The sequence below is a fragment of the Taeniopygia guttata genome, chromosome 34 (assembly GCF_048771995.1).
Source record: "Taeniopygia guttata chromosome 34, bTaeGut7.mat, whole genome shotgun sequence".
Lineage (NCBI taxonomy): Eukaryota > Metazoa > Chordata > Aves > Passeriformes > Estrildidae > Taeniopygia > Taeniopygia guttata.
The window spans coordinates 2,751,792-2,771,323 of NC_133059.1; the positions used below are offsets into that span (position 1 = coordinate 2,751,792).

General features: G+C 47.4%; 1 protein-coding gene across 3 annotated transcripts in view; it reads left to right on the forward strand.

The window, feature by feature from the left end:
* LOC121468646 (signal-induced proliferation-associated 1-like protein 3) overlaps positions 1–19,532 on the forward strand; it is a 56,455-nt gene that overhangs the window by 17,327 nt on the left and 19,596 nt on the right. For all 3 annotated transcript variants that reach the window (XM_072920954.1, XM_072920952.1, XM_072920953.1), the window contains exons 5-9: positions 881–1,055; positions 3,516–3,619; positions 4,924–5,081; positions 10,905–11,523; positions 15,106–15,380. In XM_072920954.1, coding sequence (XP_072777055.1) covers positions 881–1,055; positions 3,516–3,619; positions 4,924–5,081; positions 10,905–11,523; positions 15,106–15,380 — 1,331 coding nt within the window. The remainder of the gene's footprint in view (positions 1–880; positions 1,056–3,515; positions 3,620–4,923; positions 5,082–10,904; positions 11,524–15,105; positions 15,381–19,532) is intronic.

Here is a 19,532-nt window from a genome sequence, read left to right on the forward strand (position 1 = left end):
AATACCAAACCCCAAACCCCATAAATCCCAAACCCCAAACCCCAAACCCCATAAATCCCAAAACCCAAACCCCATAAATCCCAAACCCCAAACCCCATAAATCCCAAACCCCAAATCCCAAACCGCAAACCCCAAATCCCAAACCCCACAAACCCCAAATCCCATAAATCCCAAACCCCAATCCCCATAATTCCCAAACCGCAAATCCCATAAATCCCAAACCCCAAATCCCATAAATCCCAAACCCCAAACCCCATAAATCCCAAACCCCACAAACCCCAAACCCCAAACCCAAACCCCAAACCCCATAAATCCCAAATCCCAAATCCCATAAACCCCAAACCCCAAACCCCACAAACCCCAAACCCCATAAATCCCAAACCCCAAACCCCATAAATCCCAAACCCCAAGCCCCACAAATCCCAAACCCCATAAATCCCAAATCCCCAAACTCCAAACCCCATAAATCTCAAACCCCAAATCCCACAAATCCCAAACTCTATAAATCCCAAACCCCAAATCCCCAAAACCCCAAACCCCAAACCCCAAAAATCCCAAATCCCAAAACCCAAATCCCATAAATCCCAAACCCCAAATACCATAAATCCCCAATCTCCAAAACCCCAAACCCCATAAATCCCAAATCCCAAACCCCACAAATCCCAAATCCCATAAATCCCAAACCCCAAATCCCCAAACCCCAAACCCCAAATCCCAAACCCCAAACCCCAAATCCCAAACCCCAAACCCCAAACCCAAACCCCAAAAAACCCCACAAACCCCACAAATCCCAAATCCCATAAATCCCAAACCCCAAACCCCACAAACCCCAAACCCCAAACCCCACAAACCCCACAAATCCCAAATCCCGATGCCGCAGCTGTGCCGGCGGCGCAAGGTGGGGATCCTGTACTGCAAGGCCGGGCAGAGCTCGGAGGAGGAGATGTACAACAACGAGGCCGCCGGGCCCGCGCTCGACGAGTTCCTGGCGCTGCTCGGCGAGAAGGTGACCCTGAGGTCCTTCACCAAGTACGCGGCGCAGCTCGACACCAAGAGTGAGTCCGGGCACCTTCCCGGGACTTCACCGGGAAATCCCAAAATTTGGAGGATTTCAAGAGTTTGGGAGATCCCAAAAGTTGAAGGATCTCAAAGTTGAAGGATCTCAAGATGTTGGAGATTCCAAGAGCTGGGAGATCCCAAAGGTTGAAGGATCTCAAGGGTTGAAGGATCTCAAGATGTTGGAGATTCCAAGGGTTGGAAGATCCCAAAAGTTGAAGGATCTCAAGAGTTGGGAGATCCCAGAAGTTGAAGTATTTTGAGAGTTTGGGAGATCCCAAAACTTGGAGGATCTCAAGATGTGGGAGATTCCAAGAGTTGGGAGATTCCAAAGGTTGAAGGAACCCAAGGGTTGGGAGATCCCAAGGGTTGAGAGATCCCAAAGGTTGAAGGATTTTGAGAGTTTGGGAGATCCCAAAGGTTGAAGGATCCCAAGGGTTGGAGGATCTCAAGATGTGGGAGATTCCAAGAGTTTGGGAAATCCCAAAGGTTGAAGGAACTCAAGGGTTGAAGGATTCCAAGAGTTTGGGGGTTCCAAGAGTTGGGAGATCCCAAGGGTTGAAGGATTCCAAGGGTTGGGAGATCCCAAGGGTCGGAACCTCCTGGGCGAGAAGGTCACCCTGAGGTCCTTCAGCAAGTACGCGGCGCAGCTCGACACCAAGAGTTAGTCTGGGCACCTTCCCGGCGTTTCACCGGGATTTCACCGGGAAATCCCAAAAGTTGGAGGATTCCAAGGGTTGGAAGATCCCAAAAGTTGAAGGATTCCAAGGGTTTGGGAGATCCCAAAACTTGGAGGATCTCAAGGGTTGAAGGATCTCAAGATGTGGGAGATTCCAAGAGTTGGGAGATCCCAAAAGTTGAAGGATCTCAAGAGTTGGGAGATCCCAAAAGTAGGAGGATCTCAAGGGTTGGGAAATCCCAAAGGTTGAAGTATTTTGAGAGTTTGGGAGATCCCAAAACTTGGAGGATCTCAAGATGTGGGAGATTCCAAGAGTTGGGAGATTCCAAAGGTTGAAGGAACCCAAGAGTTTGGGAGATCCCAAGGGTTGAGCGATCCCAAAAGTTGAAGGATTTTGAGAGTTTGGGAAATCCCAAAGGTTGAAGGAACTCAAGGGTTGAAGGATTCCAAGAGTTTGGGGGTTCCAAGGGTTGGGAGATCCCAAAGGTTGGAACCTCCTGGGCGAGAAGGTCACCCTGAGGTCCTTCACCAAGTACGCGGCACAGCTCGACACCAAGAGTGAGTCTGGGCACCTTCCCGGCATTTCACCAGGAAATCCCAAAATTTGCAGGATTTCGAAAGTTTGGGAGATCCCAAAGGTTGAAGGATCTCAAGGGTTGGGAGATCCCAAAAGCTGAAGGATTTTGAGAGTTTGGGAGATCCCAAAAGTTGGAGGAACTCAAGGGTTGAAGGATCTCAAGAGTTGGGAGATTCCAAGAGTTGGGAGATCCCAAAGGTTGAAGGAACCCAAGGGTTGGGAGATCCCAAATGTTGAAGGATTCCAAAATTTAAAGGATTCCAGGAGTTTGGAAATCCCAAGCCGTGAAGTGTCCCAAATATTGGTTGGAAGATCCCAGGGGTTGGGTGGTCCCTGCTGGACACCAGGAGGGATTTTTGGGATGCGTTCCAATTTTTGGGATTTCACTGTCCTCGATTTTCGGGAATTCACCGTCTCAGATTTTCGGGATTTCACAGCTCCGATTTTTGGGATATCACCGTCTCTGCTTTTTGGGATTTCACTGTCCTCGATTTTTGGGATTTCACCATCTCAGATTTTCGGGATTTCACCGGTTCCGATTTTGGAGATTTCACTGTCTCAAATTTTCGGGATTTCACCGGTTCCGATTTTCGGGATTTCACCGTCTCAGATTTTCGGGATTTCACCGTCCCCGATTTTTGGGATTTCACTGTCTCAGGTTTTTGGGATTTCACCAGTTCCGATTTTCGGGATTTCACCGGTTCCGATTTTTGGGATTTCACCGGTTTCGATTTTGGAGATTTCACTGTCTCAAATTTTTGGGATTTCACCATCTCAGATTTTCGGGATTTCACCAGTTCCGATTTTCGGGATTTCACCAGCTCCGTTTTTGGGATTTCAGTGGTTTCGATTTTGGAGATTTCACTGTCTCAAATTTTCGGGATTTCACCAGTTCCGATTTTCGGGATTTCACCGTCCCTGATTTTCGGGATTTCACCATCTTAGATTTTTGGGATTTCACCGGTTCCGATTTTGGGGATTTCACCAGTTCCGTTTTTGGGATTTCCCTGTCTCAAATTTTCGGGATTTCACCAGTTCCGATTTTCGGGATTTCACCAGTTCCGATTTTCGGGATTTCACTGTCCCCAATTTTCGGGATTTCACCGGTTCCGATTTTCGGGATTTCACTGTCCCCAATTTTCGGGATTTCACCGTCCCCGATTTTTGGGATTTCACCGTCTCCGCTTTTCCCGTTTTCCGCAGCCGATTCCACGGGGACGCACTCGCTCTACACCACCTACCAGGACTACGAGATCATGTTCCACGTGTCCACCATGCTGCCCTACACGCCCAACAACCGCCAGCAGGTACCGCCCGAGCCGCCGCGGCTTCTCCAGGGATTCCGTCCGTGGAGATCGGGAGATCCCAACGGTTGGGTGGTTCCAAGGGTTGGGTGTCCCAAGGGTTGGGTGTCCCAAGGGTTGAAGGATTCCAAGAATTGGTTGGAGGATCCCAAGGGTTGGATGGTTCCAAGGGTTGGGTGGTCCCAAGGGTTGAAGGATTCCAAGAATTGGTTGGGGGATCCCAAGAGTTGGATGATCCCAAGGGTTGGGTGGTCCCAAGGGTTGAAGGATTCCAAGAATTGGTTGGGGGATCCCAAGAGTTGGATGATCCCAAGGGTTGGATGATCCCAAGGGTTGGATGATCCCAAGGGTTGGATGATCCCAAGGGTTGGGTAGAGGATCCAAGGGTTGAAGGATTCCAAGAATTGGTTGGAGGATCCCAAGGGTTGGGTGGTTCCAAGAGTTGGGTGTCCCAAGGGTTGAAGGATTCCAAGAATTGGTTGGAGGATCCAAGGGTTGAAGGATTCCAAGAGGTGGAAGATCCAAGAGTGGGAGACCCAAGAGCTGGAAGATCCCAAGGGTTGGGAGATCCAAGGTTTGGATGGTCCCAAGAGTTGGAGGATCCCAAGGATTGGTTGGGAGATCCAAGAGTTGGAGGATCTCAAAGGTCCCAAGATTTGGAGGATCCCAAAGGTCCCAAGATTTGGAGGATCCCAAGAGTTGGAGGATGCCAAGGATTGGTTGATTCCAAGAGTTGGAGAATCCCAATGGTTGGGCGTTCCCAGAAATTGGAGGATCCCGGGGGTTGGGTGGGAGATCCATGTGTGGGAGATCCAAGAGTTGGAGGATCCCAAGGGTTGGGTGGGAGATCCAAGAGTTGGAGGGTACCAAAGGTTGGGAGATCCAAGAGTTGGAGGATTCCAAAGGTTGGGAGATCCAAGAGTTGGAGGATCCCAATGGTTGGGTGGTCCCATAAGTTGGAGGATCCCAAGGGTTGAAGAATTCCAAGAGTTGGTTGGTTGATTCCAAGGGTTGGGTGGTCCCAGAAGTTGGAGGATCCCAAGGGTTGGATGGTCCCAGAAGATGGAGGATCACAAGGGTTGGAGGATCCCAAAGGTTGGGAGATCCAAGAGTTGGAGGATCCCAAGGGTTGGGAGATCCAAGAGTTGGAGGATCCCAAAAATTGGAGCATCTCAAAACTTGCTTGGCCGATCCCAAGGATTAAAACCTCCCAAGATCTGAACAATCCCAAAACTTGCTTGAACCATCCCAAATTTACATCCCACCCATTCCCAATTTTTTTTTGGGAAAAAAAAATCCCATCCCAGCTCCTCCGGAAGCGCCACATCGGCAACGACATCGTCACCATCATCTTCCAAGAGCCGGGCGCGCTGCCGTTCACGCCGCAGAACGTCCGCTCGCACTTCCAGCACGTCTTCATCATCGTCCGCGCCCACCAGCCCTGCTCCGACAACGTCTCCTACAGGTGGGAAAAAATTACCCAAAAATACCAAAAATCGGTAAAAAATTGGCCAAAATTTGCAAGAAATTCGGAAAAAACCCCAAAAATTGGTAAAAAATTCCCAAAAATTTGCAAAAAGTAACCAAAACTTGTTGAAAATGCTGATCTTATCAGATCTGCCAGTCACGGGAGTTGGGAATATCAAATATTCCCAAAAAATGCCAAAACTTCGTAAAAAATTCCCCGAAATTCCTAAAAATGAGCAAAAATTGGCCAAAATTCGCAAGAAATCCGGAAAAAAACCAAAAAAATGGTTAAAAAATTCCCAAAAATTTGCAAAAAGTAACCAAAACTTGTTGAAAATGCCGATCTAATCAGATCTGCCAGTCCCGGGAGCTGGGAATATCAAATATTCCCAAAAAATGCCAAAAATTTGTAAAAAATACCCTAAAATTCCTAAAAATTAGCAAAAATTTATGAATACGTTCCAAAAATTCCCACAATTTTGTAAGAAGTTGCCCAAAATTTGCAAAAATTCCCAAAAGTTTGCAAAAAATCTGAAAAATTAGCAAGAATTTGCAAAAATTGCCAAACATTTGAAAAAAATTGCCAAAAAATACCAAAAATTGATAAAAAATGAGCAAAATTTCCCCAAAAGTTGCAAAAAATAACCAAATTTTTCAGAAGATTCCCATAAATGACAAAACTTTCTGAAAATTCCGATCTCATCAGGAATCCCAAAAATTCTCAAAAAATACCAAAAACTGGTAAAAAATGAGCAAAAATTCCCCAAAATTTGCAAAAAATTCCCAAAAATTGATTAAAAAATGAGCAAAAATTAGTAAAAATTTGCAAAATCCCAAAATCGGTACAAAATAAGGAAATTGGAGGATCCCAAGAGTTGAAGGATCCCAAAAGTTGGTTGGAAGATCCCAAAAATTGGTTGAAGGATCCCAAAACTTGTTTGGAAGATCCCCAAAACCCAACCCAAACCCTGCCCAATCCCAGACCTCATAAAAACCCAACTCAACCAAACCCCCAAAATCCCCTAAAAACCCAAAATCCCCTAAAACCCCAAAATCCCCTAAAACCCCAAAATCCCCTAAAAACCCCAAATCCCCTAAAACCCCAAAATTCCCTAAAACCCCAAAATTCCCTAAAACCCCAAAATCCCCTAAAAACCCAAAATTCCCTAAAAACCCCAAAATCCCCTAAAAACCCAAAATTCCCTAAAACCCCAAAAATCCCCTAAAAACCCAAAATTCCCTAAAACCCCAAAATCCCCTAAGAACCCAAAATTCCCTAAAACCCCAAAATCCCCTAAAAACCCAAAAATCCCCTAAACCCCAAAATCCCCTAAAACCCCAAAATTCCCTAAAAACCCAAAATTCCCTAAAACCCCAAAATCCCCTAAACCCCAAAATCCCCTAAAACCCCAAAATCCCCTAAAAACCCAAAATCCCCTAAAAACCCAAAATTCCCTAAAACTCCAAAATCCCCTAAAAACCCAAAAATCCCCTAAAACCCCCAAAATCCCCTAAAAACCCAAAATCCCCTCAAACCCCAAAATCCCCTAAAAACCCAAAATTCCCTAAAACCCCAAAAATCCCCTAAACCCCAAAATCCCCTAAAACCCCAAAATCCCCTAAAACCCTCAAAATCCCCTAAAACCCCCAAAATCCCCTAAAAACCCAAAATCCCCTAAAAACCCAAAATCCCCTAAAAACCCAAAATTCCCTAAAAACCCAAAATTCCCTAAAACCCCAAAATTCCCTAAAACCCCAAAATCCCCTAAAAACCCAAAATTCCCTAAAACCCCAAAATCCCCTAAAAACCCAAAATTCCCTAAAACCCCAAAATCCCCTAAAACCCCCAAAAATCCCCTAAAAACCCAAAATTCCCTAAAACCCCAAAATTCCCTAAAACCCCAAAATCCCCTAAACCCGAAAATCCCCTAAAAACCCAAAATTCCCTAAAACCCCCAAAAATCCCCTAAAAACCCAAAATTCCCTAAAACCCCAAAATCCCCTAAAAACCCAAAATCCCCTAAAACCCCAAAATTCCCTAAAACCCCCAAATCCCCTAAAAACCCAAAATCCCCTAAAAACCCAAAATCCCCTAAAAACCCAAAATTCCCTAAAAACCCAAAATCCCCTAAAAACCCAAAATCCCCTAAAACTCCAAAATTCCCTAAAAACCCCAAAATACCCTAAAACTCAAAAAATCCCCTAAAAACCCAAAATCCCCTAAAACTCCAAAATCCCCTAAAAACCCAAAATTCCCTAAAACCCCAAAATCCCCTAAAAACCCAAAATCCCCTAAAAACCCAAAATCCCCTAAAAACCCAAAATTCCCTAAAACCCCAAAAATCCCCTAAAACCCCAAAATCCCCTAAAAACCCAAAATTCCCTAAAACTCCAAAAATCCCCTAAAAACCCAAAATTCCCTAAAACCCCCAAATCCCCTAAAACCCCAAAATTCCCTAAAACCCCAAAATCCCCTAAAAACCCAAAATCCCCTAAAACCCCCAAAATCCCCTAAAACCCCAAAAATCCCCTAAAAACCCAAAATCCCCTAAAACCCCAAAATCCCCTAAACCCCAAAATCCCCTAAACCCCAAATCCCCTAAAAACCCAAAAATCCCCTAAACCCCAAAATCCCCTAAACCCCAAAATTCCCTAAAACCCCAAAATCCCCTAAAAACCCAAAATTCCCTAAAACCCCAAAATCCCCTAAAACCCCAAAATTCCCTAAAACCCCAAAATCCCCTAAAACCCCAAAATCCCCTAAAAACCCAAAATCCCCTAAAACCCCAAAAATCCCCTAAAAACCCAAAATTCCCTAAAACCCCAAAATCCCCTAAAAACCCAAAATTCCCTAAAAACCCAAAATTCCCTAAAAACCCAAAATTCCCTAAAACCCCAAAATCCCCTAAAAACCCAAAATCCCCTAAAAACCCAAAATCCCCTAAAACCCCAAAATCCCCTAAAAACCCAAAATCCCCTAAAACCCCCAAATCCCCTAAAAACCCAAAATTCCCTAAAACCCCAAAAATCCCCTAAAAACCCCAAATTCCCTAAAACTCCAAAAATCCCCTAAAAACCCAAAATTCCCTAAAACTCAAAAAATTCCCTAAAACCCCCAAAATCCCCTAAAAACCCAAAATTCCCTAAAACCCCAAAATCCCCTAAAAACCCAAAATCCCCTAAAACCCCAAAATCCCCTAAAAACCCAAAATCCCCTAAAAACCCAAAATTCCCTAAAACCCAAAAATCCCCTAAAAACCCCAAATCCCCTAAAACCCCAAAATCCCCTAAAAACCCAAAATTCCCTAAAACCCAAAATTCCCTAAAAACCCAAAATTCCCTAAAACCCCAAAATCCCCTAAAAACCCCAAATTCCCTAAAACCCAAAATTCCCTAAAAACCCAAAATCCCCTAAAACCCCCAAAATCCCCTAAAAACCCAAAATTCCCTAAAACCCCAAAATTCCCTAAAACCCCCAAAATCCCCTAAAAACCCAAAATTCCCTAAAACCCCAAAATTCCCTAAAACCCCAAAATCCCCTAAAAACCCCAAATTCCCTAAAACCCCAAAATCCCCTAAAAACCCAAAATTCCCTAAAACCCCAAAATCCCGTAAAACTCCAAAATCCCCTAAAAACCCAAAAATCCCCTAAAACCCCAAAATCCCCTAAAAACCCAAAAATCCCCTAAAACCCCAAAATCCCCTAAAACCCCAAAATCCCCTAAAAACCCAAAATCCCCTAAAACCCCCAAAATCCCCTAAAAACCCAAAATTCCCTAAAACCCCCAAAATCCCCTAAAAACCCAAAATCCCCTAAAACCCCCAAAATCCCCTAAAAACCCAAAATTCCCTAAAAACCCAAAATTCCCTAAAAACCCAAAATCCCCTAAAACCCCAAAATCCCCTAAAAACCCAAAATTCCCTAAAAACCCCAAAATCCCCTAAAACCCCAAAATCCCCTAAAAACCCAAAATTCCCTAAAACCCCAAAAATCCCCTAAAAACCCAAAATTCCCTAAAACCCCAAAAATCCCCTAAACCCCAAAATCCCCTAAACCCCAAATCCCCTAAAAACCCAAAATTCCCTAAAACCCCAAAATCCCCTAAAAACCCAAAATTCCCTAAAACCCCAAAATCCCCTAAAAACCCAAAATCCCCTAAAACCCCAAAATCCCCTAAAAAGCCAAAATTCCCTAAAACCCCCAAAATCCCCTAAAAACCCAAAATTCCCTAAAACCCCAAAATCCCCTAAAACTCCAAAATCCCCTAAAAACCCAAAATTCCCTCAAACCCCAAAAATCCCCTAAAAACCCAAAATTCCCTAAAACCCCAAAATCCCCTAAAACCCCCAAATTCTCTAAAACCCCAAAATCCCCTAAAACCCCAAAAATCCCCTAAAAACCCAAAATCCCCTAAAAACCCAAAATTCCCTAAAACCCCAAAATCCCCTAAAAACCCAAAATTCCCTAAAACCCCAAAATCCCCTAAAAACCCCAAATTCCCTAAAACTCCAAAAATCCCCTAAAAACCCAAAATCCCCTAAAAACCCAAAATTCCCTAAAACCCCAAAATCCCCTAAAACCCCCAAAATCCCCTAAAAACCCAAAATTCCCTAAAACCCCCCAAAATCCCCTAAAAACCCAAAATTCCCTAAAACCCCCAAAATCCCCTAAAAACCCAAAATTCTCTAAAACCCCAAAATCCCCTAAAACCCCAAAATTCCCTAAAACCCCAAAATTCCCTAAAACCCCAAAAATCCCCTAAAACCCCAAAATTCCCTAAAACCCCCAAAATCCCCTAAAACCCCAAAAAATTCCCTAAAAACCCGAAATCCCCTAAAAGCCCAAAATTCCCTAAAACTCCAAAATCCCCTAAAAACCCAAAATTCCCTAAAACCCCAAAATCCCCTAAAAACCCAAAATCCACTAAAACCCCCCAAATCCCCTAAAAACCCAAAATTCCCTAAAACCCCAAAATCCCCTAAAAACCCCAAATTCCCTAAAACCCCAAAATCCCCTAAAAACCCAAAATTCCCTAAAACCCCAAAATCCCCTAAAACCCCAAAATTCCCTAAAACCCCAAATTCCCTAAAAACCCAAAATTCCCTAAAACCCCAAAAATCCCCTAAAAACCCAAAATTCCCTAAAACCCCAAAATCCCCTAAAACCCCCAAAATCCCCTAAAAACCCAAAATCCCCTAAAACCCCCAAAATCCCCTAAAAACCCAAAATTCCCTAAAAACCCAAAATTCCCTAAAACCCCAAAATCCCCTAAAACCCCCAAAATCCCCTAAAAACCCAAAATTCCCTAAAACCCCAAAATCCCCTAAAACCCCAAAATCCCCTAAAAACCCAAAATTCCCTAAAACCCCAAAATCCCCTAAAACCCCAAAATCCCCTAAAAACCCAAAATTCCCTAAGAACCCAAAATTCCCTAAAACCCCAAAATCCCCTAAAAACCCAAAATTCCCTAAAAACCCAAAATTCCCTAAAACCCCAAAATCCCCTAAAAACCCAAAATTCCCTAAAACCCCAAAATCCCCTAAAACCCCAAAATCCCCTAAAAACCCAAAATCCCCTAAAAACCCCAAAAATCCCCTAAAACCCCCAAAAATCCCCTAAAAACCCAAAATCCCCTAAAACCCCAAAATCCCCTAAAACCCCAAAATCCCCTAAAAACCCAAAATTCCCTAAAACCCCAAATTCCCTAAAACCCCAAAATCCCCTAAAACCCCAAAATCCCCTAAACCCCAAAATTCCCTAAAACCCCAAAATCCCCTAAAAAACCCAAAATTCCCTTTTTTTCCCCCAAAACCAAACCAGCGTCGCCGTCACGCGCTCCAAGGACGTCCCACCCTTCGGCCCCCCGGTGCCGCCGTCCGGCGTCACCTTCCGCCGCTCCGACCTCTTCCGCTCCTTCCTCTTGGCCAAAGCCATCAACGCCGAAAACGCCGCGCACAAATCCCAGAAATTCCGCGCCATGGCCACGCGCACCCGGCAGGAATATCTGCGGGATCTGGCGGAAAACTACGTCACCAACACGCCCCTGGAGGCGGCCGGGAAGTTCAACCTCATCTCCTTGGCCTCCAAGAAGAAGGAGAAGTCCAAAGCGCGGCCGTTGGCGGAGTTGGAGAGCGCCGGCGCCGTTTCGTGGCGCGTTTCGGCGCTGGATTTCGGGCGGGGCGGGGCGGAGGTGCCGTGCGTTTTGGGGATTTCCAAGGAGTTTTTGGTGTTGGTGGATCTGGAGGGGAAGGAGGTGGTTTTTAACTGTTGCACCGGGGACGTGATCGGGTGGAGCGCCGAGGGCGCGGCGGTGAGGATCTACCACGGGCGCGGCGATCTGGTCAGCGTCAGGGTCGGAGCGGCGACGGAAACGGGAACGGGGACGGACGGAGCCGAGGGAGCGGCCGAGGAGGTCAAGGAGATCGTGCAGAGGTTGAAGGTGAGCAGGAATTTGGGGGAAATTGGGGAAAAATTGGAGAATTTTTTCCAAATTTGGAAAAAAAAGGGGAGAAAATTGGGAAAATTTGGGAGAAATGTGGAAAAATTGGGGAGAAATTGGGGAAATGGGGAAAAATGGAGAAAATGGGGAGAAAATTGGAGGAAATAGGGGAAAATGGGGAAAAATGGAGATAATGGGGAGAAAATTGGGGAGAAATTGGGGAAATGGGGGGGAAATTGGGGAAATGGGGAGAAAATTGGGAAAGTTTGGGAGAAATGTGGGAAAAATTGGGGAGAAATTGGGGAAATGGGGAAAAATTGAGAAAATTGGGAGAAAAATGGGAAAATTTGGGAGAAATGTGGAAAAATTGGGGAGAAAATTGGGGGAAAATTGGGAAAAATGGGAGAAATGGGCGAAAATAGGAGGAAAATGGAGAAAAATGGAGAAAAATGGGAAAAATCTGGGAAAATGGGGGAAAAGTGAGGAAAAATGGAAAATGGGAGTAAATTGGGGGAAGTGGGGGAAAAAATTGGAGATAATGGGGAGAAAACTGGGAAAATTTGGGAGAAATGTGGAAAAAATTGGGGAGAAATTGGGGAAATGGAGAGAAAATTGGGAAAAATGGGGGGAAAATAGGAGGAAAATGGAGAAAAATGGGGAAAAATCTGGGCAAATGGGGGAAAAGTGGGGAAAAATGGAAAATGGGAGTAAATTGAGGGAAAGTGGGGGAAAAAATTGGAGATAATGGGGAGAAAATCGGGAAAATTTGGGAGAAATGTGGAAAAAATTGGGGAGAAAATTGGGAAAATGGGGAAAAATGGAGAACATGGGGAGAAAATCAGGAAAATTTGGGAGAAATGTGGAAAATATTGGGGAGAAATGGGGGGAAAATTGGGAAAAATGGGAGAAATGGGGGAAAATTGGGGAAAATTGGAGATAATGGGGGAAAATTGAGAGAAAAATGGGGAAATGGGGAAAAATAGGGGAAATTGAGAAAAAAAGGGGGGAATGGGAAATGGGGAAAAATCTGTGAAAATGGGGGAAATGGGAAAACATGGGGGAGAAATGGGGAAAAATTGGGGAAATTGGGAGAAAAATGGAGAAAATGGGGAGAAAATCGGGAAAATTTGGGAGAAATGTGGGAAAATTTGGGAGATAATGGGGAGAAAATCAGGAAAATTTGGGAGAAACGTGGGAAAAATTGAGGAGAAAATTGGGAAAATGGGGAAAAATGGAGAACATGGGGAGAAAATCGGGAAAATGGAGGAAAATGGGGAAAAATTGAGATAATGGGGAGGAAATTGGGAAAATTTGGGAGAAATGTGGAAAAAAATGGGGAAAAATTGGGGAAATGGGGGGAAATTGGGAAAAATGGGAGAAATGGGGGAAAATTGGGGAAAAATTGGAGATAATGGGGGAAAATGGAGAGAAAATTGGGGAAATGGGGCGGAAATGGGGAAAAATTGGGGAAATTGGGGAGAAATTGGGGAAATGGGGAGAAAACCGGGAAAATTTGGGAGAAATGTGGAAAAAATTGGGGAGAAATTGGGGAAATGGGGGGAAAATTGGGAAAAATGGGGGGAAAATAGGAGGAAAATGGGAAAAATGGGGAAAAATCTGGGCAAATGGGGGAAAAGTCAGGAAAAATGGAAAATGGGAGTAAATTGGGGAAATTGGGAAAAAATTGGAGATAATGGGGAGAAAATCGAGAAAATTTGGGAGAAATGTGGAAAAAATTGGGGAGAAATTGGGGAAATGGGGGAAAATTGGGAAAAATGGGAGAAATGGGGGAAAATTGGGGAAAAATTGGAGATAATGGGGGAAAATGGAGAGAAAATTGGGGAAATGGGGCGGAAATGGGGAAAAATTGGGGAAATTGGGGAGAAATTGGGGAAATGGGGAGAAAATTGGGAAAATTTGGGAGAAATGTGGAAAAAAATTAGGGAGAAATTGGGGAAATGGGGAGAAAATTGGGAAAATTTGGGAGAAATGTGGAAAAATTGGGGAGAAATTGGGAAAATGGGGGGAAAATAGGGGAAAATGGGGGAAAAATAGGAGGAAAATGGAGAAAAATGGGGAAAAATCTGGGAAAATGGGGGAAAAGTGGGGAAAAATGGAAAATGGGAGTAAATTGGGGGAAAGTGGGGGAAAAATGGAGATAATGGGGAGAAAACTGGGAAAATTCGGGAGAAATGTGGAAAAAATTGGGGAGAAAATTGGGAAAATGGGGAAAATTGAGAAAATGGGGAGAAAATTGGGAAAATTTGGGAGAAATGTGGAAAAATGGAGATAATGGGGAGAAAATTGGGAAAATGGGGGAAAATGTGGGAAAAATTGAGATAATGGGGAGAAAATTGGGAAAAATTGAGATAATGGGGAGAAAATTGGGAAAATTTGGGAGAAATGTGGGAAAAATTGAGGAGAAAATTGGGAAAATGGGGGGAAAAATGGAGAACATGGGGAGAAAATCGGGAAAATGGGGGAAAATGGGGAAAAATTGAGATAATGGGGAGGAAATTGGGAAAATTTGGGAGAAATGTGGAAAAAATTGGGGAGAAATTGGGGAAATGGGGAAAAAGTGGAGATAATGAGGAGAAAATTGGGGGAAATGGGGGAAAATGGGGAAAAATGGAGATAATGGGGAGGAAATTGGGAAGATTTGGGAGAAATGTGGAAAAAATTGGGGAGAAATTGGGGAAATGGGGGAAAATGGAGAAAATGGGGAGAAAATTGGGGGAAATGGGGGAAAATGGGGGAAAATGGAGATAATGGGGGGAAAATTTGGGAGAAATTGGGGAAATGGGGGGAAAATTGTGGAGAAATGGGGGGAAAATTGGGAAAAATGGGAGAAATGGGGGAAAATAGGAGGAAAATGGAGAAAAATGGGGAAAATCTGGGAAAATGGGGGAAAAGTGGGGAAAAATGGAAAATGGGAGTAAATTGGGGGAAGTGGGGGAAAAATTGGAGATAATGGGGAGAAAATTGGGAAAATTTGGGAGAAATGTGGAAAAAATTTTGGAGAAATTGGGGAAATGGAGAGAAAATTGGGAAAAATGGGGGAAAAGTAGGAGGAAAATGGAGAAAAATGGGGAAAAATCTGGGCAAATGGGGGAAAAGTCAGGAAAAATGGAAAATGGGAGTAAATTGGGGAAATTGGGAAAAAATTGGAGATAATGGGGAGAAAATTGAGAAAATTTGGGAGAAATGTGGAAAAAAATGGGGAGAAATTGGGGAAATGGGGAGAAAATCGGGAAAATTTGGGAGAAATGTGGGAAAAATTGGGGAGAAATAGGGGAAATGGGGGGAAAATTGGGAAAAATGGGGAGAAAATTGGGAAAATTTGGGAGAAATGTGGAAAAAATTGGGGAGAAATCGGGGAAATGGGGGGAAAATTGGGAAAAATGGGGGGAAAATAGGAGGAAAATGGAGAAAATGTGAAAAACCAGCGAATTGGCAAAGAAGCAAAAAACTCGAATCGCTCAAACACCAGCGCTCGCCAAAAACGGACGAAAACTCAAACCACCATCACCGAACCACCCCAAAAACGCGCGATTTTGGCACGAAACTTGAATTTTTTTTCAGATGACGACGCCGGGCTGCGCCACGGTGGACATGACGCTGCGGCGGAACGGGCTGGGCCAGTTGGGGTTCCACGTGCACCCCGACGGCAGCGTGGCCGAGGTGGAGGAGTACGGCTTCGCCTGGCAGGCCGGGCTGCGCCGCGGCAGCCGCCTCCTGGAGGTCTGCAAGGTGGCGGCCGTGGCGCTGAGCCACGAGCAGATGATCGACCTCCTGCGCACCTCGGTCACCGTCACCGTGGTCATCGTGCCGCCCCACGAGGACGGCACGCCCAGGAGGTTGGTGGCATTGGGGTTGGCGCCATCTTGGTGGCATTGGTGGCATCTGGATGTTCTGGGTGCCATTGGTGGCACTTGGGTGTCATGGAGGTCATTGGTGGCATCTTGGTACCATTGAGATGTCGTGAGTGCCATCGATGCCATCGGTGGCATCTTGGTGCCATTGGTGCCATCGGGATGTTCTGGGTGCCATTGGTGGCACTTGGGTGCCATGGAGGTCACTGGTGGCACTTGGCTGTCATGGATGTCATTGGTGCCATCTTGATGCCATTGAGATGTTGTGAGTGCCATCGATTCCAACGGTGGCATCTTGGTGCCATTGGTGGCACATGGATGTCATGGAGGCCATTGGTGGCACTTGGGTGCCATGGAGGTCATTGGTGGCACTTGGGTGCCATGGAGGTCATTGGTGGCACTTGGGTGCCATGGAGGTCATTGGTGGCATCTTGGTGCCATTGAGATGTTGTGAGTGCCATCAATGCCATTGGCGGCATCTTGGTGCCATTGGTGGCACTTGGCTGTCATGGAGGTCATTGGTGGCACTTGGCTGTCATGGAGGTCATTGGTGGCACTTGGGTGCCATGGAGGTCATTGGTGGCACTTGGGTGTCATGGAGGTCATTGGTGCCATCTTGGGTGCCATGGAGGTCATTGGTGGCACTTGGGTGTCATGGAGGTCATTGGTGGCACTTGGGTGCCATGGGTGCCATTGGTGGCACTTGGGTGTCATGGGGGTCATTGGTGGCACTTGGGTGCCATGGAGGTCATTGGTGGCACTTGGGTGTCATGGAGGTCATTGGTGGCACTTGGGTGCCATGGAGGTCATTGGTGGCACTTGGGTGTCATGGATGACATTGGTGGCACTTGGGTGCCATGGAGGTCATTGGTGGCACTTGGGTGCCATGGAGGTCATTGGTGGCACTTGGGTGCCATGGATGTCATTGGTGGCACTTGGGTGTCATGGAGGTCATTGGTGGCACTTGGGTGTCATGGATGGCATTGGTGCCATCATGGTGCCATTGAGATGTTGTGAGTGCCATCGATGCCATTGGAGCCATCTTGGTGCCATTGGTGGCACTTGGGTGTCATGGAGGTCATTGGTGGCACTTGGGTGCCATGGATGTCATTAGTGCCATCTTGGTGCCATTGGTGCCATCTGGATGTTCTGGGTGCCATTGGTGGCACTTGGGTGCCATGGAGGTCATTGGTGGCACTTGGGTGTCATGGGGGTCATTGGTGGCACTTGGGTGCCATGGATGTCATTGGTGGCACTTGGGTGTCATGGAGGTCATTGGTGGCACTTGGGTGCCATGGAGGTCATTGGTGGCACTTGGGTGCCATGGAGGTCATTGGTGGCACTTGGGTGTCATGGAGGTCATTGGTGGCACTTGGGTGCCATGGATGTCATTGGTGGCACTTGGGTGCCATGGAGGTCATTGGTGGCACTTGGGTGTCATGGAGGTCATTGGTGGCATCTTGGTGCCATTGGTGGCACTTGGGTGCCATGGAGGTCATTGGTGGCACTTGGGTGCCATGGAGGTCATTGGTGGCACTTGGGTGTCACGGATGTCATTGGTGGCACTTGGGTGCCATGGAGGTCATTGGTGGCACTTGGGTGTCATTGGTGGCACTTGGGTGCCATGGATGTCATTGGTGGCACTTGGGTGCCATGGAGGTCATTGGTGGCACTTGGGTGCCATGGAGGTCATTGGTGGCACTTGGGTGCCATGGAGGTCATTGGTGGCACTTGGGTGCCATGGAGGTCATTGGTGGCACTTGGGTGTCATGGGTGCCATTGCTGGCACTTGGGTGCCATGGAGGTCATTGGTGGCACTTGGGTGTCATGGAGGTCATTGGTGGCACTTGGGTGTCATGGAGGTCATTGGTGGCACTTGGGTGTCTTCAATGTCATTGGTGGCACTTGGGTGTCATGGGTGCCATTGGTGGCACTTGGGTGCCATGGAGGTCATTGGTGGCACTTGGGTGCCATGGAGGTCATTGGTGGCACTTGGGTGTCATGGAGGTCATTGGTGGCACTTGGGTGTCATGGAGGCCATTGGTGGCACTTGGGTGCCATGGAGGTCATTGGTGGCACTTGGGTGCCATGGAGGCCATTGGTGGCACTTGGGTGTCATGGATGTCATTGGTGGCACTTGGGTGTCATGGGTGCCATTGGTGCCATCAAGATGTCTTGGTTGACATTGGTGGCACTTGGGTGTCATGGAGGTCATTGGTGGCATCTTGGTGCCATTGAGATGTTGTGAGTGCCATCGATGCCATCGGTGGCATCTTGGTGCCATTGGTGCCATCTGGATGTTCTGGGTGACATTGGTGGCACTTGGGTGTCATGGATGGCATTGGTGGCACTTGGGTGTCATGGAGGTCATTGGTGCCACCTTGGAGCCATTGGTGCCATTGAGATGTCATGAGTGCCATCGATGCCATCGGTGGCATCTTGGTGCCATTGGTGGCATCTGGATGTTCTGGGTGACATTGGTGGCACTTGGGTGCCATGGAGGTCATTGGTGGCACTTGGGTGCCATGGAGGTCATTGGTGGCACTTGGGTGTCATTGGTGGCACTTGGGTGCCATGGAGGTCATTGGTGGCACTTGGGTGTCATTGGTGGCACTTGGGTGTCATGGAGGTCATTGGTGGCACTTGGGTGTCATGGAGGCCATTGGTGGCACTTGGGTGTCATGGGTGCCATTGGTGGCACTTGGGTGCCATGGAGGTCATTGGTGGCACTTGGGTGCCATGGGTGCCATTGGTGGCACTTGGGTGCCATGGAGGTCATTGGTGGCACTTGGGTGTCATGGAGGTCATTGGTGGCACTTGGGTGCCATGGAGGTCATTGGTGGCACTTGGGTGCCATGGAGGTCATTGGTGGCACTTGGGTGCCATGGGGGTCATTGGTGGCACTTGGGTGTCATGGATGTCATTGGTGGCACTTGGGTGTCATGGATGTCATTGGTGGCACTTGGGTGCCATGGAGGTCATTGGTGGCATCTTGGGTGTCATGGATGTCATTGGTGGCACTTGGGTGTCATGGAGGTCATTGGTGGCACTTGGGTGTCATGGATGTCATTGGTGCCATCAGGATGTCTTGGTTGACATTGGTGGCACTTGGGTGCCATGGAGGTCATTGGTGCCATCTTGGCGCCATTGAGATGTTGTGAGTTCCATCGATGCCATTGGCGCCATCTTGGTGCCATTGGTGGCATTTGGGTGCCATGGAGGTCATTGGAGGCACTTGGGTGTCATGGAGGTCATTGGTGCCACCTTGGGTGTCATGGAGGTCATTGGAGGCACTTGGATGTCATGGATGTCATTGGTGGCATCTTGGTGCCATTGGTGGCACTTGGGTGCCATGGAGGTCATTGGTGGCACTTGGGTGCCATGGAGGTCATTGGTGGCACTTGGGTGTCATGGAGGTCATTGGTGGCACTTGGGTGTCATGGATGTCATTGGTGGCACTTGGGTGTCTTCAATGACATTGGTGCCATCTTGGGTGTCATGGATGTCATTGGTGGCACTTGGGTGCCCTTTGTCCCTGTCCCTGTCCCCGTGGGTGACATGGTGTCCCCGTGGGTGTCCCATGGGTGACACGGTGTCCCCTGTCCCTGTCCCCGTGGGTGTCCCCGTGGGTGTCCCGTGGGTGACACGGTGTCCCCGTCCCCGTGGGTGTCCCCGTGGGTGTCCCCATGGGTGACACGGTGTCCCCGTGGGTGTCCCGTGGGTGTCACAGTGTCCCTGTCCCTGTCCCCTGAGTGTCTCCGTGGGTGTCCCCGTGGGTGTCCCGTGGGTGTCCCCGTGGGTGACACGGTGTCCCTGTCCCGTGGGTGTCCCCGTGGGTGTCCCGTGGGTGACACGGTGTCCCCGTGGGTGTCCCATGGGTGTCCCATGGGTGTCCCCGTGGGTGACACGGTGTCCCTGTCCCCGTGGGTGTCCCGTGGGTGTCCCTGTCTCTGTGGGTGTCCCCGTGGGTGTCCCCATGGGTGTCCCTGCCCCGTGGGTGTCCCCGTGGGTGACATGGTGTCCCCGTGGGTGTCCCGTGGGTGTCCCATGGGTGACACGTTCCCGTGGGTGTCCCGTGGGTGTCCCGTGGGTGTCCCCGTGGGTGTCCCCGTGGGTGTCCCTGTCCCCGTGGGTGTC